Raw genomic sequence first — 26,186 nt, 5'->3', positions numbered from 1 at the left:
GTTCTCTCTCATGGATGTTTCTATCTGTCTCTCCCTCTCACTTCCTCTCTCTCTAAAATCAATAAAAAAAAAAAAAAAATTCAAAAGATCTCACAAATATCTTTACTAGACAACTAAATTTTAATTTCTCTAATTATTTTCTAATTCTCATCTTAAATAAACTAAGGAAAAACAAAACAAAACAAAACTTGGATCTGAACTTTGTCACTCACTTGCTAGTTTTATGATCTTGGAAAGTTCCTTAAACTTTTGATCCTAAACTTATCGTGTGAAAAAGCAATATTTAACTCATAAGAGTGGCCAAGTAAAATAAGATAATCCATATAAAGGATCTAATACTATATTTAGCACATAGAGTATATAAAATTGTAGATATTATTATGATTATTAAATTGTCATTACTATACTATCAAAACCAAGTGAACTAGGGTAGCAGTAGTTTTGCTACTTAAACTTGAGACATCAAGGAAATGTAAGGCTAACATAGCAAAAGAGGCTATGGAACTTACACAAGGTGGGCCGCAATAACCTCTCTGATTCTCATATTTTCACCAGTAAAACAAACAAAATGATCTTTGATGTTCCTTACAACCTCTATAAAATAAGGGGAAGAAATTTATTAATTTTCATTTCCCTTACAATATTCTTTACAGTATTCTGTTTTCCTTAATTTCAGGCTCAAACTGATTTCTTTGAACGCAAGTCATGTTTAGAATAAAGTAATGGAGACAAAATGGCAGGTCACACAAACACTAGTGAAAAATATCTTTGAATGAATTCAAATCTATAATCTTAGGAATATAAAAAAAATCCATTACTACCCATCCCTTGGTTAAGCACATTGAAACAGTCTGGAGTCTCCATGAATGAACAGAGGTTATAAAGCCTTGAAAAGCAAAAGATCTTATGTGATTCAGATTTTAGATCTCTCAACAATGAAAATAACACACTAGTCCACCTATTGCAGTTTTAGCCACATGTAGAAATAAAAATAAAATCATTTCTCACCAAGGATTTTAATCTTTATAATTTTTGCCATGTGAGACAGTTTTTATATAATGTATGTGACAGGTATTAAGAAATGTTAAGAAGCCACTTTTTAATTATTTTTACAAAACAGAAAATAGTAACTATAATTTGGAACACATTTTGAGTTCAAACTATCATTTTAAAAGTATGGAACATTATTCATATTGTAAAGAAACTTTTTTTATTTTAAATCTTGTTGAGATTTTAAGAACAAAATTTTATTCCCTCATTTGATTTGCTTTTGGTGTTAAAGGTACAAATCCAGTTTTATTAGGTGACTCTTAAGGTCCTGTTTAAAAGTAATTTTTAATATTTATTTGGTCGAGGAATCATTACATTTCAGTTTTTCTGGAAGGGTATGACTCTAACTGTTAATTTCACTGAAGATACCCTGTGCCGCTGGAGCTCCAGCCCAACCTGGCAGACAGGTCATTCACACAGGGATCAGTGTCTTAGCCAAGCTATCACGAGTGAGTCGTCCTCTTTCTTTGCATTGTGGAGCTTTTATTCTGACACTTTCAGTACAATTTCTTTACATAGTTGGGGGTTGTCCAGATTCGATGCTCTTTCATATTTTCAAATAAGTAACCCGAAGGTGAGTCTAAACTTGCAAATGCCACAGAAGTCAGGGGCATATAAACACTCCAAATTCAAATACCTCAATAACAGACCTCCTGCTTATTTTGAGGAGCAATAAGATGGTCACACTGAACCTTTGAAAGGGATGGTGCTTTCAGCCACTGTGAACAAACTGAGCCATTGTGCCTGGCTGCTTCTCTGTAACGGAGCCATGATCAGTAGACTGGGCACACAACCAGACGGCTGCATGCAGTGCCCCATGCACGATTAATCCCATCACGAGCAGCTCCATCAGTAGTTATCATTTGTGCCCTTGAGGCTTTATGTTCCAGACAACAATGAAGAGGCACTGCTGGCTGCTAGGAAGTGCAGAAGGAGACGCTCATCTCAAAGGAAGCAGCCATCAAATCCACTGGGGCTCACGGTTAAAGCAATGAGCTGAGCAGAATTAGTGGGTTTAATATTTGGGTGCCAGTTCACATCAACTGAGGAGAGGTGTTATTTATGGCTCAGCTCTGGACTTTTAGAAGAAAGGGGAATAATTGCATAAAAGAAGTCCATGTTTTACACCAGCACGCAGATCATCTCCCCCCACCCTTTTTTTCCTACTGCGTCCTTTCATACATCACATCAACCAGGGGAAAAATGATGGAGCATGGTGCTACTGAGACAAATTAATGAATTCTAACACACAGAAGAAATGAGGTGCCCTTCAAGAGAGGTGAACTGAAGACAAGTTAGACACACATATGACAGTAGACTAGCGGGACTAATTTATACAAGTCACATGCTCATTTCGGTGATACCAGTTGGCAGACATTCACACACACTGTCTCATCTGGTAGTTCCGTGTTGGAATAACAAGGAATGGATGCCACAGGGATCAGAGGACTTGCCTAACGATGCAGCAGGAAGAGGAATCCCATCTCGCACCTGCTAGTTCTGGGAGGACCGGGCTGCTTCATACATGGACTTCATCAGTGCTGCCCGGGGCATCCATCGGAACTCGGCCCCTGAGGGACGTTCACTGGGATAAAAAACCATAGCTCCTCGAGGATAAAACTCAACACATAATATCTGGCTCATGTATGTTTAGTAAAAATATCTAATATTTACTAAACATGTGATGAACTAAACAAAACCTTGAGTTTGAACTGAGTTTTTGAATTAGTGTAACAGTGAAGGCTTCAGATTATGGTTTCTACCCTTTTCTAGATTCACTGACTGTCTGTGTCTTCCTTTCCATTTACTTTTCACTCTTCTTTGCTCCTTTCCTCCCTCCCGTCCTTCAATAAATGGTTATTAAACGGCTATGAAATGTCAAGTGATTTGCTATATGCTAGAAATAAGATAATGAGCAAAAGCCGATTTCTAGCTCTCATGCGACATACATTCTTGTGAGGGAGACAAGTGTCATTTACACAGGAAAAATGCTAACAAATGCAAGGCACGGGCCTTTGATGGTGTGTTCAGACATAGACGGGGAGCGGGCAGGTTTCTCTGACGTCGTAATTGAGGTCATATCTGAGGGGTGAGAGGAGTTATCTTGCGAATCTTGTACTGAGTGGAAAGAACCATTTAAAAAGGAAAAAACAGAATAGATAAAGCCTCTGTGGCTAGAATAAAGCATGGACGTTTGAGAAACTGGAAGGCAGCCAGTGTGGTGTGAGTTCAGAGAGCAAAGGGGGAGAAGAAGCCTATGGGGATCGTCCATCTAGGGGACTCTAGGCCACGATAAGATGTTTTTGTTTTTGTTTTTTTAATAGAAGGTGACTTGATCAGATTCGAAAATCAAAAATTTCACTCGGCATATGGGAACTCTTTGTACTTTCTGCACAATTATTCTAGAAACCTAAATGTACTAAAAAATAAAGTCTATTAAAAACACCGCCTTGGCTACAGTAAATGGGGTAGAACAGAGTGAGGGGCAGGTAGAGTCTGAGAACGAGCAAGGAGAATAACCGCAGTTCTCTAGGGCAAAGAGGACCCAGAGCTGAGCCCCAGGCCCTCCAGCAGGAAGGGGTATGGAGAAGAGGACGGAGAAGACGTGGTGATGAGAAGACATGGGCAGGGAGGCAGGAAGAGAGCCAGACGAGGGCGGTGTCCTGAAGCCACAGTAGACTGTGAATCGAGATGGCTGATCACATGTGTCAAATGGTCTGACTGGATAATTATTATAGGGAGTGAAACTCAATCATTAGATTCAGGAAAATCCGAGGCCACCAATGACATGAATAAGGAAAAGCCTGGTGGAGCGGGGTGGGGACAAAAATAGCTTGAGGCAAAAACAGGACTTGGAAAGCGTATTACAGTGTATAGAGCAGTTTCGCTGCAAAAAGTAGCAAAATACATCAGGTGATGAATAGTGGGAGAAATGTGGTCAAGAGATTGTTATTTTTTAAATCAAAGGAATGGTAGCATGATTGGGGGCTCCCATTTTTAAAAAACTTTAGTATGCATAAGATTAATTTGCTTTTTTAAAAGAAATGCCAGTTCCCAGGCTACTCCTATAAGCCATGGAAATACTCCAAAATAGAAGACAAAGTTACATAACAGTACGGAAACAGTACAATCAGAGTATGGATCCTGAAAAGGTGGGAGCGGGCTAGCTTTAGGAAGGAAAAGGGATCACCGCTCTGTTGTTACAGAGCAGGGTGGGGCAAGTTGGCCCAGAAATCAATACCAGCTAACATCACACGCCTCACCAAAGGAGCCTGACCAAATATAGCGGGCTAATTTTTAAGTTGATGATTTTGTATGGTCCACAAATGATGTTATAAATATCCAAATGGCCCTTGGCAGAATAAAGGTTCCCCACCCCTGTTGTAGAGGGAAGAAGGACCAAAGATCACTTGTAAGTAGTTGTGTATATTTGGTATCAGGAAATCGAGATAATTTCCATAAAATTAAGTTGGCAGTAAGGTTATCTGTGGGAGAGAGAGGTTAATCAAAAACAAAATACAAAATAAATCAACTATTCAAATGATAATTGATTTGCATCCATTATATCCATATCAAAATGAGTTATTTGTCTTTCAATCAAAGAGCCCATTGTGACAAATCACAGCCCGAGATTGGAGCCAGAGCCCCCAGCACAGTTCTGTCCCTGTCTCTCCCGTGATTCCTGTAAGCCAGTGACACATCAGGAACAGTGAGTCATGAGAAGGACAGTGTGGCTGGGGCTAGAGAAATGAACCCTACATTAGGTCAGGCCCCTGCACTAATTGGTTCCTAAAGCCTGAACTGCCTGTCTGGGTACTCCTCGCTCTTCTACGCCCTGGGTGACAAGTTGGTAATTCACTACATGAGGCATGGGCCACTGGATGAGATGGATCAAGAGCTCCCCGTGGCTTTCTCCCATGACAAAAACATCACAGTCGTATTTAATGTGCAAGTGTACCGCTTTTAGAAAGGGGTTTGCTCCCAAATAAAAATCAGCCTGGACTTAAAACAAAAAAAATCTAAAAAAAAACCCCCAAACCTAAAGGTAACAACCCAAGGCCAGATGTCTAGTCTATATCCTTTAAGCAAAGTATTGAGAAACAGAACACCAAAAACAAACCTAGGAACAAAATGAAGGAGATCTTTTAATCCAAGGATAGCATTTACATTTGCAGAAAGGAGTAGCTATATAAAATATGCATTCTGCCTGGCCGGTATGGCTCAGTGGTTGAGCATCGACCCACGCACCAAGAGGTAGCCGGTTAGATTCTTAGTCAGGGCACGTGCCCAGGTTGTGGGTCTGATCCCCAGGGGGGGCATGCAGGAGGCGGCCAGTCATTGTTCTCGCTCATCAATGATTCTCCCTCTCTCTCCCTTTTCCTTTCTCTCTCTCTAAAATCAATAAAGAAAAATTTTTTTTTTTTTTTTTAAATATGTGTTCTTTCTCTGGGCAGCCTCCATTTCTATTTCACACATTCTTAGTTCATACTCTGCTTCCTAAATCATTCAAGTTTTCCAACATTTCTCAAAGGACTGAGTGGAATTCTTGATTGTGACTTAACGTATAAACAGAAAAGTCTGGCTGGCTGCTTCTCCCTTGGAGTGGAATGGGGCCCACACAGCCAATGGTGAACGTGACCAGGAGCTTCCTCATACATGTAAGATAAGCCACTGGAAGAACAGTGATGGCTCATCTCCTTTTTTCTCTTTTAAGGGCTGAGTTGTGTTTCCCCAAAATACATATGTTGAAATCTTAACCCCTAGTCTCTCAGATACTGACCTTATTTGTAGATAGGGTCTTTAGAGACCCCATTTAATTTTAATTAAGTTAAAATGAGGTCATTAGAGTAAGCCGTAATGCAACCTGACTAGTGTCCTTATAGACAGGAGAGATTAGGGCACACATGGGCACAGAGGGAAGCCCGCGTGAAGGCACAGGGGAAGGGGCCATCTACAAGAAAAGGAAAGAAGCCTCCAAAAAACCAGTCTCGCTGACACCTTGATCTCGGACTTCTAGCCTCCAGACTGTGAGAAAATAGATTTTTGTTGTTTAAGCCACCCAGTGTGTGGTTCTTGGTTGCAACACCCCTAGCAAACCAATAAACACCCTTTCTACGAAGCCCTCTTTCTTGTCACAGACACAGAAAATGTTATTTTAAAATACTGCTGGTCAAGTGGGAGTCCAGGGAAAAACCTCCCGTATGGGACCAGAGGACCCTTACCAGAGCCACTCCATGATAATGGTCTAGTGACTGTCCCTCACACCGGTGAGACTATCTGACCCATAGCTGGCTTGATGCAATTTGAACATCATACAGAGGTTTGAATATAGATGTATTACTCCAATGTTTGAAATATAATCATTGATTAGTATTTAGTTATATATTTCTACAAAATTAACTGAGTGCCAGTGTGGGGCAGCCTCGTGTCTAAATGCTGTCAAATTCCCTAAGACACCCTGGCCGGTTTGGCTCAGTGGTTGCAGCATTGGCCTGTGGACCAGAGAGTCTCGGGTTTGGTTCCCGCTGGGGGCACGTACCAAAAAAAAAAAAAAAAAAAAAAAAAATTCCCGAAGACGCAGGGCTTCTCCGAGTTGTTTCTGTAAAAGGAATAAACAAGTGGCCACCTCTGCAGGACATCCTGGAGCAGTAGGACACACACGAGTCACCCTGCATGTGCCTGGGACATCCTTGTCTTACCCCGTTAATACCCCCTCCAGTCTCAGAACTCCCTCCATGCCTTTGCCAACATTTGTTCAGCTAATCAAAACCCTGTGATTTCTTTAAACTCTGGCTGCGGACTCCCTGACCCTGGGAAGACTTCCTGATCATTCTAGTCCACACTGACCTTTTGCTTCCGATATTTTGCTGCATTTATAACCTCATTTAAGACAATTCAGTATCCAGCGCTTATTTGTACATGGCACCATTTAAATCACTGTTCCAAAATGTTGCTTCTTTTCACTAAGATTTCCTCCAGGCCAGGCAGAGTCCCGAGTGCTCTTCATACTTGTGTCTTTTCACATCCTCAACCCAACTCTAGGAGGGAGGTATTCTTACTGCTATTTGCTAAGAGGAAACTGTGGTTTAGAGAGCCCAGCAGCAGAGCTGGGATGGGATCTAGCCCTGTCTAAGGAGAAGTCTCATATCTGTCTCCTCTTCCTGCTTCTGCCTTCAGGGTGGCCTCAAGGCGGTCCTTTCCCACCATCAACTCTTAGTCTTCCTCCCTCGGGCACTTCTCCTATATCCCTGTGAAACAGGCCAGTGTCTGCTCGGCTCTTGTACAGCTAAAGCAAAGAGCTTTGTATTTAGCAAAGTATTTCACAAAGCACGTGGAGCAATTGGGATTTTATACATCCTAGGTGGCTTTCTTATTTCAGGTGTAGAGATTTCAGGTTGGACCATGGATTGCAGGATCCAGGACCTGGGAGGGCTTTCATTTGGGCCTTTCTAGGCCTGATTTCATGGGGCTGTGAGAATGGACGGTTTTCAAAAACAGCAGCATTTGAAAAATGGCCAGGGCAAATGAATCTGCAGACTCACAAAAATAACATTCTTTTTTTTTTTTTTAATTCTGCTCTCTAACATTTTATTATAGAAAAGGTAATAATAAGGTAATAAAAATGATACAATGATTGTCTTCTAACTTTGTTAGATCATATTACTATAAACCACAATGCATCATAACTTTTTGCTACTAGATTTAAAAAATTTATTAAAGTATAGTGGGCATACAATATTTATTAGTTTCCTAAGTGCAACATAGTGATTCTATATCTCACGACATGCTTGCCGCACTGTCTAGTAACCACTGTCAGCATGCAAAGTTATCACACTATCATCGACTATGTTCCCCTTCATCTTTTTCACCATCCCTCCCCCCTCCCTCCTCTAGCAATCATCAGTCTGTTCCTTGCTCCTATAAATCTGTTTTTGTTTTGTTTGTTCATTTGTTTCGGTTTCTTTTTAAGCCAGGAAGTCCAAGAGCCCCAAGGACACGTTATGGGGTTGCAGATGGTCCTGGAGGTTTTACTTTTTGAAACATTCAGGACCACTTCAGCTCAGTTTTCTAATCTGAAAGAAAAGAAAAATGAAAAAGGCTTCCCTGGTTCCCTGAGAGTTGGCACAGGACTCAGGGATATGCCAGTGTCCCCCTTGCTGCCAGCGCCTTTCCCACCCCTGGCCAGCAGTGTGCTCTCTGCACACTCACCTTCGTACTTTTTTTGGAGAGAGAGGAAGGAAAAGGGGGAGAGAGAAACATCAATGCGAGAGAGCGAAGCTTGGATTGGCTTCCTCCTGCACAGCCCCTCTTGGGGATGAGCTGGCAACCTAGATATGTGCCCTGGCTGGGAATCGAACAGGCAACCTTTCAGTGAACGGGACTATGCCCCAACCAACTGAGCCACACCGGCCAGGGCCTCCCCTTCCTTCTTCTATGTTCTTTTCCCTGTGAAGTATGATTTCTCTTTCTCATTCCTATATCACTTCTAACCTCTTGGTTGTTCTCCCCACTGGCCACTGACTCATTCAAACACACTCCCTCCCTAGCTAAGGTACAGCTCAAAGGGGGAGCCCTACCACAGGGGAAGGGGGCGGGGGGAGAACTGCCTGGAGAAACTCTTTTTTCACAATAACAGCTGCTGACATGTGCTCAATACTTTACTATTTTCTTAGCTTGATTGGATTGCAAAGCCCTTCCCAATTATTACGTAAGAAGACAGGTGAATACAAACAGCCTCTAAATGCTTAATGAAAACCATGTCACAAAAGACAATGGGGGATTGCATTTACAGCAAATAATTTGCTAATAAACAGCTTCTGTCACCAAAGTACTGAAAGACACTATTTGTCTTAGTTAATGAAGAATGAGGAAATGCAGACTACTTTTTAAGGAGTGCAGTCTTAGAATTAATGACATTCTCTAGTCTCTGGTCTTCTAAGCATTGAGAGAAAGAGCTGCAATCCAGTTCAATGACTCAGACTGTGAGGATCTTTTGATTGTGGCTAATCCAATACAATCATTACACAGATGATAAACTGAGGTTCAGTTTACTCATCGATTTAATAACCATGCATTGAGTATATACTACAGGACAGTCATTCTGCTGGACACTAGGAATGGAAGGTATTGTTTCTACTTAAGAGCTTTAAATATAATGGGAAAGAAAGAGAGCACAATTTTTAAAATGCGATTCTCAAGGAGAGCAGAAGGAAATGCAGAGTACACTAACTTTTAAACCCTGAATCTCATTTCTTCGTTTGTCATCCTTATTTCTCTCTCTCTTCTTCTAAGCCTTTGAGAGTTTTCATTTTTATTTTTATTCTTTTAATTTATCTTTATTGTTGAAAGTATTACAGATGTCCCTCCTTTTCCCCCCATAGATACCCTCCTCCCTGCCCCCCTTCCCCAGCCTTCACCACACAATTGTCTAAGTCCACTGGTTGTGCATATATGCATATAAGTTCTTTGGTTGATCTCTTCCTGCCCCCTTCCCCTTTTCCCTTTAAGTTTTGTCAGTCTGTTCCCTACTTCCATGTCTATTTTGACCATCAGTTTACTTTGCTCATTATATTTCATAAATAAGTGAGATCATGTGATACTCGTCTTTCTCTGACTGGCTTATTTCACTCAGCACAATATTCTCCAGGTACCTCCATGTCGTCTCAAAGAGTAAGAGATCTTTCTTTCTTACAGCTGCATAGTATTCCATTGTGTAAATGTACCACAGTTGTGTTTTTGTTTGTTTGTTTTTTTTTGTTTTTTGGTACGTACCCTTAGCAGGAACCAAACCCGGGACTCTCTGATCCGCAGGCTGACTCTCCAACTGCTGAGCCAAACCAGCCAGGGCTACCACAGCTTTTGTATCCACTCATCTATTCATAGACACTTGGGCTGTTTCCACATTTTAGCTATTGTAAATAGTGCTGCTATGAACACAGGGGTACATATATTCTTTCTGATTGGTGTGTTGGGATTCTTAGGGTATATTCCTAGAAGTGGGATCACTGGGTCAAATGGCAGTTTCATTTTTAATTTTTTGAGGAAACATCATATTGTTTTCCATAGCAGCTACACCAGTCTATATTTCCATCTTAACTCTTGGATTTTCTAAATAATAAGCCTATCCATATTCTACTGGTATCAGAAAGCTATAGTGTGTGGAGGTTTTGTGGGCTGAGATGGGTGCAAAGCTTGGTTTTAGCATTTATTAGAAATGTGAGTTTGTACCACTGTTTACCACTGAGTAGAGTGGTGTCTATCACAGGTACAATCATGTTAAGTTAACATTGTAGATAAAGCCTGACAAACATTAGGACCTGCCTGACACAATTTCAGGAAACATTAATTGCAAATATTAAGGGAGCATTTTTCATCCGCATGTTACAGAACTGGTGAGTGAGGGGTGGAGTGATGTTAACAAGTGAATGGTGGTATAAATACGCTAAGACTCTGAGAAAATGAAGGTGTTAGTTTCTCCAGTAAACAAAGTATTGTCATGTTCTATAAGATACTGTAGGTCTTTAAGATATGTACATTGTAAAAAGGAGAGCTTAGAAGATACTTCAAGCTTATTTGATATTGCAAAAGATGCTTCCGTCTCAGAATACTTACGAATATCTCCATGAACTTGTGTGGACTGGGCAAACTATGGGAATTGTTTTTCATGCTAGGCACGCCCAATACCCTATTAATGGTATTCATTTCTTAAAAAGTCCTATAACTGATTTTAGCTCTGGTCAGAATCTAGAGCTCTAAATGAGATAAGACAGGGTTTAAACAGAGAATTTCAGTTTGGTTACTAAAACTTTTTTGGTTCATCATGATGAAAAAAAAAAAAGGAGAGAGAGATAGTACTCAATGATGGAGCTTCTAAATAAAAACGCTGGCACACAGCGCCTGGATCCTGACTCTCAGGCAGCCAGTGGGTAACGGCACGGCCTGGGAGACAGGCTGTCTCGGGCTCTAATTCTGGCTCGGGTGGCACCACGAGGATTAGTGATTTCTATTCGAATCTGCAGACTCCTTCTCATGGGTTTGCATTTTTAAAATCTTACTACAGGGGTCAGCAAACTATGGCTCCTGGGCTAAATCCAGCTCACTGTCTGTTTTCTATGCTTTTTAAGTTATTGGGAAAAAAGTCAAAAGAGGAATATTTCTTTAGATTTGAAAATTACATAAAATCTAAATTTCAGTATCCATTAAAGTTTTATTGGAACACAACCATACCCATTTGTTTATGTTCCAACAGCAAAGTTGAATAATTGTACCAGAGACTTTAAGGCCTATCAAGCCTCAAACATTTGCTCTCTGGTCTTTTCCAGAAAACGTTTGCTGACCCCTGATCTGGCAGGCAGAATGAATATAAAAGTAAATGTGAACAGCCCGGCTGGTGTTGCTGAGTGGTTAAGCATCGACCCATGCACCAGGAGGTTGTCAGTTCAATTCCCAGTCAGGGCACATGCCTGGGTTGTAGGCCCGATCCCCAGTGGGGGGCATGCAGGAAGCGGCCAATCGATGTTCTCTCTCATAGATATTTCTCTCTCTCTCTCCCTCTCCTTTTCTTTATCTCTAAAATCAATAAAGAAAATAAAACGTGAACGGACCCACACGTCACGTTGGAAGTGAGCACTCTGCACAGGGCGCTTCTCCTAGGAGCCAGCCTGAGATCACACTTGTACAATACTTTCAACAATAAAGATAATTTTTTTTTTTTAAAAAAGATCATACTTGTAATGGGTTTGTAAATGGCCCAAATGCCTTTTGGCTGACAAGGCATTAGCCAGAATTTCAAGAGATTATAAACATTTAAATTGGTCTTTCACCATTTTAATAGCCTCTTTTAAATATATATTTTAAAATATTTTAAGTAGCAGGGGAATTTTTAAGCAAAAATCCAAAATACATTTTTTTATATGAAAGAATGGATATTAGCTAAAACATGCTGATTTTCAATGCATTTATTTAACTCATATACACAGCTAGTTGTGTATACAGAATTATGCCATGAACAACCCCTACTCACATTCTCTGAATAATTTGCGCACATAAACTAAGCAAAAAAGAAAAAGAAACTTTAAGAAACACAAGCTTCAGTGCAGTCTACAGACTCAGAAAGACAGAAGAAAAAAAAAAAAAAAAAAAAAAGAGATGTCACAGTTGCCTTTGGATAAGAAATATAATTGCTTTTATAATGGATTTTAACTTACTGTACTGACACAAAAGAGAAAGATAAGATAGAGTGTTATAAAAGTAAATGCCTTAGCAGCATATTTAACTAATGATCAAGAAAATGACTAACTTTCATACTAAAACACTAATAAAATACCCTATTTTCATATAAAATAGACACCAAACACTGGTTTACATTTTTAACTGACAGCACATTGATATATCCAATGACTTCATTTGTTCATCCTGGAAGGAGTTGCAAATACAGACATGGATGATAAACTTCACTACTGATGACACCTAATTATCTCAAAAACTCAAAAATTGGCTAAACTCTTTTTTTTTTTCTTTTTCAGAGATACCCATCACTAGCTCTCAGACCTACCTATTTTATATATATATATAATGGGAAAATTAAAAATGTTACAGTCTCCAGACCTATATAATGTTCTATCGAGGGAATTGTTTTGTAAATGCTTGAAATAGGTCTGTAGAATTTCAATCATAGGACCAGGAGAAAAAACAACAACTGAATCTGTGAGATAAAAGTAAAAAACTGATTAATAAACTAGCATGTAATTATGAGTAATAGAAACAAATCTATCATGTTAGACATAAATAGATGCATAGGAACATAAATAGTTAAATAAAGAGAAAGAGATAGATAGGCAGATTAAGATAAATAGAATATTAATAAAGTTTGTCCCCAAATTTAAACAATAGTTCTTAACCTGGAATCCAAAATTGGGTTTCAGGGAATCATTGAAACCTCTAAAAATGTTTGCCATTTTGATGAGTATACACATTTTTAAAAAAATCAATAATGCATTATTGGATTATCTAATCACCCATGTTCTCTAACTTTTATTTAGCTCCTAAAAATGCTTCTGGAAAATAATGAGAATGAAAAAAATTTCATTGAAATTTACAGAAGTAATATGCAATTGTCTGAGGTTATTGAAAATAATCAGTGTAGTCAGAGGTAATGGTGGGGAAAATCACACCTTTGCTTTTTTTGAAGGGCTAGATTTCATTTCCAAGCAGATGAAAATCACTTTAGATTAACCTTCAAAATTTCTGCCCTGGCTGGTTTGGCTCAACAGTTAGAGCATCAGCCTGCTCAGTGAGTTGTAGGTTCGATTCCCGTCAAGAACACATACCTTGGCCATGGTTGGGGTCATGCGGGAGGTGACCAGTCGATGTGTCCCTCTCATGTGGATGTTTCTCTCTCTCTCCCTCTCTTCCTCTCTCTCCCTCCCACTCTATCTGAACAAAAATGGAAAAATATCCTCAGGTGAGTGTTAAAATTTTTTTTCTTTGTTTCTATAGCTAACAATTTACCCCTCATCCCATTTTTTCATGTGTGTTCCTCTTTTCTTTTCTTGGGGGAAGGAAGATGATGAGAAAACCTCCAGGTTCTAGTTCTTATTGATGTTGGGCACTGGGCCCAGTGGGGCTTTGAGAGTCTGGAATATTGGTCACTGCTTTTGAAACTTCTAATGGGGTCTCTGCTTGGATAACACAGGTCAGTGGGCTGATTGCCAACGAATTTGCTTGCTGCCAGCTACACAGCGAGTGACAGCTTGGCCACTGTGGGGAGCAAGTTGGTGAAGAATTTCTGCAACGTGAGTTCTGTAATGAAGAGAAGTGAACCCCAGTGTATCAGTCTCTGTAGAGAAAAATTACTGGTGTGGATTCCTCTCTCTAACGCAATAAAAAATAAAATAATAAAATAGGCACTGGAGCCTGGCCAGTGTGGCTCAATGGACTGAGAGGTCCTGGTTCAATTCCCAATCAGAGAGAGGGAGAGAGAGATAGAAACATCAGTGAGAGAGAACATTGACTGACCACCTCCTGCATGCCCCCCAGTGGGGATGTGGCCCACAACCTGGGCATGTGCACTGACTGGGAATTGATCCAGAGATCTCTTGGAGCATGGGTCGACGCTCAACCATTGAGCTACACTGGTCAGGCATCCAGTGGCTATTTTAATAATAGGCATAAACATACAAATAACTATAAATAAATGAAAATGGCTATTCTCACTTCAAGTACTGAAACTCACTCTTAATGGATGAGTTAAGAAGAGATATTCCGGGAGGAGGGGGTCAATGGGGAGAAAGAGAGGGGGGCATCTCTAATAGTCTCAACATTAAAGATAAAAAAAGAAAAGATACAAGTACATCTATTTCAGCTAATAATAATAAAGAGTTCACAGGTTCATATTTCACAAACTATAGTCAAAATTCTAATAGCTCATATTGTAAGTCAGAACCTGGGAGCTTTACCTTGGTAAAGATAAATCAGTGACATGTGCACACACATACCTTACTCAAATTGCTTCTCTGTGCCTCAGTTTCTTTATCTGAGAATGGAAATAATGAAAGAGGCTGCCTCACAGAGTCCTAGTAAGTGCTAAATACAGTGATACACGTGAAAAGCCAGTACTTAACCTGGGACACAGAAAGCCAGCTGCAGATAAAGCTACAGATACTGTAATGGATACATAATGCTCTAACTCCCAGGAAGCGGTATACTGACCGCTGATGGCTCCCAGGGGCTCCCACGGGAACCAGTCTGCCCTGCAACAGGCAACTACTTCACCCGTTGATCTGAATCCCCTCTGCCCAGTCAATGACTAGATGAGCTGATGCCAGGAAATAGGTCTGGTGCCGCACTTTGGAGCAACTGTGAGAGACACCCCAGCTCCAGGGCTCCCCATGGCGTCAGCTGAGACCTCAGTTGCAATGGTGTTATGGGACAGCTCCTTCTTCTGCCCCTCCCTGCTTTCCTCAGTTTCTCACAGATGCTCCCCGATAAACATTTGATCATAACTCTCCATCAGAATGTGTCTCCCCGGAATCCGGGCTATGATTATAGATAGCTATAGATAACAAACTGTCTTTCCATTATCCTGGAATCACCAAGATCTAAATATGAATTAAAAAGTGCTAAAAACTCACATCCTACATCGAAAAGAAAGGGGAAGTTGTGCCAAGCCACTTCCCTACAGGTTTGTAGAGAGAAGGCATTTCAGAGGAAAAAACGCAAACCCCATTTCCCTGCCCCTGACTAACTACAAGGGGGAGGCAGATTTCAAGGTAAACACTGTTTTTTGGAGAGAGAGGAAAAGAATTTCTCTCAACCATCAGAACAAATCAGAGAAGCACGAGAGGATTGCCCGTAAACTTTGAAGCGTGCTAGCACGGTCACCCACCGCTTCCCCGAGTCATGGCTCCCGTGAAGGCGGCAGGCCACTGACCCTGCTGCTCCGAGAAAGGGCAAGGTGACAAGTGGAGGAGGGCAGCGGCAGCAAAACAGCCTGCGCTACTCTCACTTGGCAGGCTCATGCGGTTTCTGGTAGCTGGATAAACACAGAGAACGCGCGGGCCTTCGAGTCCTCCGTTGGTGTCCCGTCCAACAAGAGCATGCCCAAGGTAGAGAACCCTACCATGTGAAATGCATTCCAGTTCTAGCGATGTGGGAAAATCCACAGATGAACTCCACGAGAGGGTCAGCACTTGGGGAGACATGCACTAAGCAGGCAGTGTGAAGGGGCTATGCTCCCGCAGAAGCTTCTGTGTGGGAAGCTTCTTCCATCACTCTCTTGCTATCATTAGAGAGGAAGGCAGAGAAGTAGGAACGAGAATGTGCGAAGTTTCCAACCACTCCAGCCACCAAAGCCACAGAGGTCCGAGCTGCACCCGGGGATGGAAAGATCCTACACAGCAGGAAGTAGGAATGTGGCCAAATTGGGAGTCATGACAGCCAAGCAAAAAAAATTCATATGATTGAGATTCCTCCTGGTAGATATATACATTTTACTAAACATTTATTCAGCACCTTGCATTATACTGCAAGGAGTTAGGGATGTGGTAATGAGAGAGAAAGACCTCATTCATACCCCCTTGTCTCTCTCGGCCTTTCTGTCTGTCTCTGAATCTCTATTGCTTTTCCTCCCTTTGATAGACTTCTTCTGAAAAAGTTATGGCATCATTATTCCATTAATTACTTTGTTAATTTTTTAAAACATCACAAGAAAAGCTTTCACAGAACACATTTTTAGAGAAGCAGAGGCTATTTTCTTTCTTTGAGCTCTATATGTTAAAGGTCTGCCAACATTCTTTTTTCAACCACATTTCCCAAAAGCTTAGCACTTGGCCGATAAAATGTATTCCAGTCTAAAATTTGGCATGTCAGACAGCAAAGTCTTCAAATTTGCCCATTTGGCTAATACCTCCTTTTTGAATAACAAGTAGAGAAGTAGGAAAAAATTAGAGTGCAATGCTTTAAATCATAGTATTATTCAAAGAGATCATTCATTTTATGAGGTAGCAAGGCTATAAAAAATTAATCCCAAATTATGGTAGTTTTTTCAAATAGGTTTTACAAAAGCTTAAAGCCTGTATAGAAATAGAATACACACAGTAAAAAGTAATATAGCCTGACTCATAGACTTGTAGTAAGATATCCAATTCTATTGAAGAATCTTGTTTTTCTTATTTGCACATGATTAATACTTAATATCATAAAGTATTTCAGACTGAAGCAAAAACAAAACAAAGGTATGGAAACCATAAAGATATATAGCACATGTCATAAACGCGCGCTCTCTCTCCTCTCCTTTTATATAGTACACACACACACACACACACACACACACACACACACACAAATATGCATGTGCATAGGTACTAGAACTTTTGTCAAAGAGCGTCCTGGAAGCTATTGTTAGTTTTGTTAGATACCATTTATAGGCAGGTGGGATTAAGGTATGTAATTCAATTCATGGCTGTACCTTGGGTAGACTTTGGGGACTTGTCCATAAAGACAGCATAGTGTTGGATCTGTAAGCATCATTTGCAGCATGGGTTCTCAGAAGTGATAATCGAGAGAATTTCACAGAGAAAGCAATGTAGAATGAGTATGTGTTATGATGATCTGCCTTCAGGCAGGCCAGAAGAGGATTCTGTACAAGGCACTGACCACATTTTCACAGTCGTTCCTGTCTCTTACAGTTTTTGACAAATGAAAACACTCATGCACTTTGCAGATTCCCCATGTCCAACTATTTCACAATTGGAAAACTTAGAAAATATTATCTTGTCATTCCCACTTGCAAAAATAAATCAACTGTCATGCTATTCCCAAGTAATCCTTATTGTGCAAAAATTGATTAAAATCATGTGATACAGATCCCCACATTTTCATACAAATACAGAAGCATTTGCCTGAAATTCTATCCTGATGTCAGAGGCACACCAATGAACCCCCAGTGACCAAGATTAATGGTGCAGACACTGAATTCTCACTGTGGCCATAGTGATTTTTCAAATCTCTCTTCAAAGAAGCATTTGACATAATTCTCTTGTCACTTCAGAATTGGAAAACCTAATTTAGAAGCTGCACATATTGTACTAATGATTCAGGAAGCATCTTTTCACATGAGTTATGGGCTCATTTGTTTTGAAAGAACAACCTTCAGATTCCACATCATACAGTCTTGAGCTTCTTAAGCTTTGCTCATCAAAAGCCATCGCTCCATGTGCACTCCATGTGCAACACTTGCCCTAGAACAGCAATCTGGGGGGGAGGTTTTGTGACTTCCTGAGCCCAAAGACACAGCTGTCTCTAGAAATCTTGACAATATCCATTTATATTACACCAGAACATCTTCATTGAAAGATGAAATCTCTACACAATTAGTAGACTTTTAGTATTATTGGAGATAAAGAGTCAAAGCTGTCAGTTTAATACCATGCTCATTAAAAAGCCACCAGGCACTAATGTTTGAGAATAAATATGGTAAGAAGTTTCCTCTATTGATACTTCAAAGACTTTGCAACATCTGGAATTTGGTTCTATACAGAGTATTCCACTAAGAAGTAAGTATAAAAAGGATTTTAATAGGGCAAACAAGATTCAGGTTTCTTGCAATATGTTCTCCTTGGGGGGAAAACAAATAACACAATGCATCTGACTAACCTTTCTGCACTTCAGCTGCATTAATTAACATTTAGTCATGGATTCCATTGTGAGCCAGATGAACTCAGTGCTACAGCTGTTTTCATTGAGGAGGGAAAAATATGCTTTCACATTTTAGATTCCCAGCATTTATAAAGCTGGGAAAAATGTTTTGTTGACTGCCTTTGTGCCAGCATTGTTGATATGCATTACATATTACTCACCCAAATAAATTCTAGACTGTGATTAAACCAATGTTAATATCACATCAACTGGGTCAGTAAGAGCCAATGTTGTAAAAAGCATATCCTTAACTCTCTTTTTCTTACTTCAAGGATTAAGGAAGGGCTAAGAACTCATCAAAAAAGTAGATCATGGCCTTGAAGAATTGTTACTGGGTAAGTCAAAGATTTAAATGGAGATCAGGTACTCTGAGAGGGATGAATGAAGATAACTAGAAAAAAATGAACAGATGTTGAAGAAATTTAACTGCAGGATCTAATAACTTGGCAGAGACATCCTCAACTCTGTAAGCCAAACATATGGAAGTGGTTGGTTGGGAAGAAAGTTGAGGTACAGGACTGCAACATTTTGTCAGTTGTTGAAGGAGATTTTTCTTTTCTTTTGTTTCCATAGCAAAGGCTCCTTTACAATATAGTTTTGTGTGGAAATTATGGCAGTAAATCAGCTGGATGATACATTGTACCTGTAATACCTTGCTAAAATTTCATATTACAAGAGCACTGTAAAATCAACTCTGTCTCCAATAGTCTCTTAGGGATGTTGTGGCATGACTTCTGGTCATTCTGGAGTCTGTGGGCAAATGAATATCCAATAACCATGTGGCCATGTGTATGTGTGTGCGCATTCAGGATTTGTATCAGTGTACAATCCTGGAATCATTATCTGTGTAAATATGAAACAAATTTGATACTTGCCTCCTCAAATTAATACTCTTAGCCACGACTCTAGAAGAAGAGAGGCTATCTGATCTCTTTTTACCTTTCCCAATATGGAACAACAATACTGTAATCAAATGAGAAAACTATCTTACCTGGAACTACTTCAAAAAGGAATTTCCCTGGGCTCTCTTCATTACAGGGATGTTCAAGGACTTTATTTCCAGGCAGAAAAATAGTACCCTGTGAACATAAATGCCCAAATCATCAACATCATCAGATGGCAAATACTGAACATTATCATCATCATAATCATCATTGGTGAATATTCAAGGTGCATCTATAACCCAGTGTATTGTAACATGCATCAGACTCATTTATAGTCCCAACTAATCAAAAATCATGTAACAGAATCATATTCATTCAACATTTAACAAAAATTTGTTGACCATCTAATGTACATAAGATACTGTGCTAGGTGCTGGATTCATTTTAAGCACCACTTTATTAAATGCATTCTGTGTGCCAAATTCTTTGCTAAGCATTCTATTAACATTATGCTATTTAACTGTTAGAATAATCTTAGGAGGTAGGTATATTTTACCCTTTTATAGATGTGAAAACCAAGTCAAAGACATTAAATAACAGTCAATGTTACCATAGCTTTCTCTTAATTACCCTTTCTCTTTTTTGTTAGATTTCTCTCTCTTCAGAGGTCACTGTCATGGTACTGAGACATATTTAAAAGTTTATTCTATTAAAAATATTTAGACTCCAGCTTCCCCTCCAGTTATCATACTTCCCCCCTTGCCTTGCAAAGAGTTATTTATACAGAATCTATTTCCTTATATGTATCCACTGTAGTCTAGTTTGTGTACACAAAATTCCAATTGCACGACTCTCACAAGCTTCATGCTTGACAATTTTCAATCCTCAATGAGCTTGACTTCCCAGGAACATTCAGCACCATTAACCATTCTTTCTTGAAGGACCATCCTTCCATGGCTTCTTGGCTTTCTCCAGGTTCCTCTCTTACTTTTCTGATGGCTGTTTCTTTTGCTGGCTCTAACTGGCTTTTAAATATTAGAGGGTTTCAAAGATTTATCCAACATTCCTTCTTTATAGTCTCTTTCTCCAAGCTATCTCATCCATGCCTATGACTTTAATAACCAACTATAAGCCAGTAAGTACTAGATTCAGATATCTAACCCAGGGCTTTCTGAGCTTCAGACGTTTATATTCAAGAACGTATTTGACGTTTCTGTTTAGAGATCTCAAAAGCATCTTAAACTAAACTTAGTCAAATTAAAATGCAATTAATTCTGGTCCTATTTATGTATTCCCTAACTCAGTGGCTGGCATCTTCCAATCAGCTGCAAATGCAAGTACAGTAGGAGTCATTATATCTACTAGGTCTCTCCAACTACCACTCCCTGGTTCAAGCTACAGTTGTCTCTTGCCTGGAATGTTTCAAACTCCAGTTTACTTAATTCCCCATAATACTCAAATACCTTTCAATCCAATTATTTTTCTTACTGCAGTCAGAGTAATTTTTTTTAAAAAATTTACTGGGGTGACATTGGTTAACACAATTATATAAGTTTAGGGATACAATTCTGTAATACATCATCTGTATATTGAATTGTGTGAACCACCCCAAGTCAAGTCTCTTTTCATCACCACTTATCCCCTCTTTACTCCTCCTCCCCCTTTCCTTCTGGTAATCTCCATAGTGTTGTCTATCTATGAGGGGTTTTTTTTGTTTGTTTCTTTCTTTGTGTGCGTCTGTGTGTGTGTGTGTTTCCTTAATCCCTTCACCTTTTTCACCCTGCCTCCCTGTCCCCTGCCCTCTGACAGCTGTCAGTCTGTTTTCCATATCTTTGAGTCTGTTTCCATTCTGTTTGTTAGTTTATTTTGTACATTAGATTCCTCATATAAGTGAAATCATATGGTATTTGCCTTTCTCTGACTGGTTTATTTCACTTAGCAATTTGATCTCGCAATTTTCCTGCTTAAAAATCTTTAATGATTTTCATTTGTCTTGGGATAAAGCTCTGGGTGGTCTGGTTCCATTCACATCCTGAGGTAGTTTTCTCATTCAGGCTTTGATGCTTTCTATGGTCAAGCCATCTGCCTTTCTATAAATAGCATCATACTCTCATCTACCTGAGGTCTGCTTTCTTTCCTGGGTTATTTTATATCCAGTTTTCAGACTGACTACATCCCAAACATACCTGCATAGCTTCCTGAATTTTTCCAAGACTGATTTATCATTGTATGTAATTATAAGATTGTTTGATTAATCTACCATCAAATTATGAGGGCATGAGGATGTGTGTTTTGCTCTCCAATTTATCACCAATGCCTAGCATTTTGCCTGGCATAAGTTAAACACATAAAAAGGTGTACTGTTAAGTGAATAAGTAGCAAAGCCAGTGTTCAAAACCAAGCATGCCGGATTTAAAAGCACATGCTCTTGTCCACTGTATCTTCTTGTCCCCTTTCCCAGTTTGAAGCAATATTTACCTCAAGTAATGTTTTACTCAACTTTCATTCTACCTGGTTTGGCACAGAAAATTATAGTCATCAACTCTATCCCTCCCCCTAGCTTAGAGTGATAAAGCATAGTACTCCCTAACTAAAGCCCAAGGAATTGTAGGTTAGAAGTATCTTTCCTTCCACGCTTACAAGGTGAATGTTGGAGATACTGCCTTTGTTTGTCTCCTCCAAGAAAGATAGATAACTTTTAAGATTTAGTGACTTAGGGGTAATCTTCTAAAATGGAAAAAAATGGCATCAGCAAAGTAGTAATTAGAACCATATGTTCAGATTATATTAGAACAGGAAGATTCATGAGGAGGAATAATTAGGAAGTAAAGATCATTGGTGATGTCGAAGACATGTGGTGGAAAGTCTAACCCTAGGCAGACAATGTTGAATTCCACATCAATAACAACTGAGAACCAGAGTAAGTCCCTGAGCGAAGCAGATGGAGATTTAAGACCAGCTTCTTGGACATTTATCATGAGGCAATTAATTGACATAAGATGGCCAAGTGAAGACCTACACAAAGGTGCTGACAGCAGAAATCACATCAATTTGCATTAGAGACATATTTTTATTTTTTTTTATCATCCTTACCCGAGGACACTTTTCCATTTTTTGTTCAGGTAGAGTGGGAGGGAGAGAGAGGAAGAGAGAGAGAGAAACATCGACGTGAAAGGGACACATCGAGTGGTTGCCACCCGCACAACTGACCAGAGCCGGGGACAAACTGCAACCGAGGTACATGCCCTTAGCGGGAACCGAACCCGGGTCTCTCCGGACCGCAGGCCGATGCTCTAACTGCTGAGCCAAACCGGCCAGGGCTAGAGACATATTTTTAAGAAATATGAAAGAAACTGGGCATAGCTTAAACACTAAGAATGAAGAAGGAAGAAGGAAAAATGACTTCAAATTTTCTCTTACGTATATTTAAAAGAAAGGTGGTGCGTCTGGTTAGAAATGGGGAAGATTCAAGCTCCATGAAGTGCAAGTGCACGAGCCAAAACCATGTGATGTTCTTTAACTTCTGTTAGCAGCTATGCTGGGTATTCCCCAGCTGCCCCTCCCCATCTTCTCTGCACCCATCCCTCTATTCCGTACCTCTGGAGACTACTCTCTATCAATTGCAAAAATCAGGCTCTCTTGACCTCTGGCTATATGCTGGGTTTGACAGGCCACAGCAGGAGGTCAGAAGACAAGATATTTATTGACTTGTTTTTCTTCGTGTGAGGCAGCAATGTGGCCCTAGTTGCCTCGCAAGCGGCCTTGGTCCACCTGTCCTTACACTTGCAGGCTCCCTCGGGTTCTTGTGGAGCTAAGAGGGATAATGGTCCCTCCCTGTTTTCAGCCTGGGGTGTTTTCACTGTCTGTTAGCAGCACTTCCTCACACACCCTCCAATTACCCCTTCTGAAGTGGAAGCATCAATGTCTTGCTGGGTTCTTCGGTGACAAATAGCCAGGGTGCAAGTACTCGGAGTTTTCTAAGGAAGAGCAGATTACCCCATGATGTTCAATACGCCTACTGCAAATTTTGGACGATCAGAATGAAGCGGCTCAGGAATAAAAAGGGATGAAAACTTTGTGACAAGAGTTCAGTACACATGGCAACAATTACATGTCAGTAATTAATCAGCATATTCAGAGTGAAATTATATTTATTTTTATCCCTTCTAGGGAATATTCCTTTTATAAAGAATCTTTCAAGTTTCAAAATGGGACACTATGTTAAACAAAATTTTAAAAATATATATTTATTTATTTTTTTAGAGAGAGAGAGGAAGGGGGAGAGAGAGAGAGAGAAACACCGATGAGAGAGAACATCGATTGGCCACCTCCTGCATGCCCCCCACTGGGGATCTGGCCCACAACCTGGGCATGTGTCGATGCTCAAATACTGAGACACACCAGCTTGTCATATGTTAAACAAAAATTTTTATACTTTGACAGCTAAGAGTTGGCAAAAGAAACAATTCAGAACCACAGTAGTATTTTGTTTTCAACTAAAATTGCTACTAGAAAAGCAGCTCATCTCTAGTTAGCATCAGATCGCTGAGCCAAAACCACAGGATTTGGGGGTAAGACTAGATGATGCTGGAAACGAGCAGGGTGATCTTATTCTCTGAAACTGGATTGGAAAATGGAGTCATGGGCAGTAGCTCTGTCAGTTTCATAAGCATCATGATGAGATTTTCTTCCAGCATGAACAACGCTCATGAGCATGACCTGGAACTAGACAAAGACTCAGCTTGTATAAAAATGTACATTAAAATATATGTATATTTATAATACAAATAGACTGAGGTTTGAAAATGAGATCAAGGTGAAATAAATATCATTTAACAGTTTCATTAGTTATATCAGTTGGTTTGGTTTTTTCTTTGTAGCAAATAATTTCATTAATTTATTCAACAGATATGTGCTAAACAACACTTAGCATGTGCCAGTCCCTGTCCTAGGCACTGAGAATATCATAGTGAGAAAGTTCAATAATATCCTTGCATTTCTGGATTTTAAAATCACACGGGCCCTGGCCGGTTTGGCTCAGCGGTTAGAACATCGGCCTGCGGTCCGGAGAGACCGGGGTTCGGTTCCCGCTAAGGGCATGTACCTCGGTTGCAGTTTGTCCCCGGCCCTGGTTGGTCGTGCGGATGGCAGCCACTCGATGTGTCCCTTTCACATCAATGTTTCCCTCTCTCTCTGTTCCTCTCTCTCCCTCCCACTCTGTCTGTACAAAAAATGGAAAAATGTCCTCGGATGAGGATTAAAAAAATAAATAAATAAAAAAAATCACACGGGGAAGGCAGAAAATTAAAAAAAAATTACAGCTAAGTCCTTGTTATGAAAAGAAAACAGAATAGATATGCTTATGAAAGGTAGAAAATTATATCCACAAGTGCTCTGGCCATATAATAATCTACTGGTGATGACCAAGTTCGTGTTCAGTAAATCTGTTCTGGAGCCGAGCGGCCTGGGCTCAGATCCCCATGCTACGCCCATTCGTGAAGTGACATCAGGCAAGATCCTCATTCCGTCCATTCCTCAGGCTCTTCATCCTTAAACTGAGACAAAGACAGAACCTACTTCATAACTGTGAATGAATACCCACCTTGTTTGTAGAAGAATGCCTGATGCAGAGTATTTTTAGCTGTGTTTAATATTGACAAAAAAAGAAATCTTTCTTATATTCCAGAAGGCTCCAAGATATTTTGGGCCCACATTTTGCTAATCCCCAAATGATGAGGTAATTTTAGGAAAGTTTCCATATATATTTGCTAGTATTAGCATCTAGTTGAGTAAACGGGGAGGTAAACTAATTAGAAATTTTGAAGTCAATTTTCACTATCATGTTTGCAAGGCTAGACTAATAAAAAAATAACTCTCTAATTAACAATCATAATAAGATAGAGCATAGTATAATGATGTGGATAATGATGATTGCTAACATTTCTTGACTATTACTTTCTTAAACAAATGAGTATGCCATTTATATCATTAATTCGCTCAGTGACTCTGTGACATAGGTAGCTCTCATTTTCTAGACGAGAAAAATAAAACTCAGGGAATACCGAGTAAAGAATCTGGCACTGTAAATTCCTAACACACATTTGCTTGAACCAAAACAACGACAACAAAATAAATGAAGGAATAAATGCATACCAGTTACTTTAAGGATTATATTGTTAATTATTAACCCAATTTATGGTCCTATTTCTAATAAATTATTGCTATTTAAAACAGTTTGAAATTTTATATATAGTTATCGAGTTCCCTCTGAGCCTCTGAAATTATTTACTCTAATACCTGGGATGCCCGCAGGAAGACAAGAGAGGGGGAAACTTGCAAATTGGTATAATTTTAGAATTTATCAAAGTAATTCTGATGTGCAAACTGTCTGGAGAACACGAACCTAGGCAATGTTATAAATTATATTTTAGAGAAAATAGCAAGATATTTATAAAGCTGTGCAAACTGTAGAATGTACTATTTTTCTCAGCTCATAAAACACACAAAGCAAGTAATGCACATAATGTTGTCCAACCAGCACTTAAATTAATAATGACAAACATAATAGCACAAAGCTACTTTATAATTACTGAATAAATATAAATAAATTCTCTATAGAGATGTCTCATTTTGCTGTTTTTTATTAGAAACTGCAGACTTAGCATTTGAGAAGCATTTGTCATCCTGGGTTCATTTTATTATTATTTTTTTGGTACGTGCCCCTAGCGGGAACTGAACCCGGGACTCTCTGGTCTGCAGGCCAACACTTTAACCACTGAGCCAAACCTGCCAGGGCCTGGGTTCATTTTAATTTTCAAACAATATTTGCACAATATCATTACATATGTTCAGATCCTAGGAAGCTAACAGGATGCCATTAATGGTGATGGAGAAAAATATGTGCAGTGTTTGGATGAAATCATTGAAAAGCTTTTAACCCTTTCTTTTTAGATACAAGAATCCCTTACCCCATGTGAACTCTCCCTGTGGACAGAACAGAAGTACATGAAATTCTTCCCAGATAGAGTTGTTCTGCATGAACAGTTTCCCTGGGAA

At 39.6% G+C, this 26,186-nt stretch overlaps 1 protein-coding gene across 1 annotated transcript in view; it reads right to left on the bottom strand.

The window, feature by feature from the left end:
• The window catches only part of ARHGAP24 (Rho GTPase activating protein 24), a 485,703-nt gene that overhangs the window by 249,507 nt on the left and 210,010 nt on the right, over positions 1 to 26,186 (bottom strand). Inside the window, exon 3 of the mRNA XM_036253181.1 lies at positions 19,238 to 19,325. Coding sequence (XP_036109074.1) covers positions 19,238 to 19,325 — 88 coding nt within the window. The remainder of the gene's footprint in view (positions 1 to 19,237; positions 19,326 to 26,186) is intronic.

This window comes from Molossus molossus, unplaced genomic scaffold (genome assembly GCF_014108415.1).
Source record: "Molossus molossus isolate mMolMol1 unplaced genomic scaffold, mMolMol1.p scaffold_m16_p_1, whole genome shotgun sequence".
In the NCBI taxonomy this organism is placed as follows: domain Eukaryota; kingdom Metazoa; phylum Chordata; class Mammalia; order Chiroptera; family Molossidae; genus Molossus; species Molossus molossus.
Note: the sequence above shows the minus strand (reverse complement) of the source record. Positions and strands in the feature narration are given on the sequence as shown.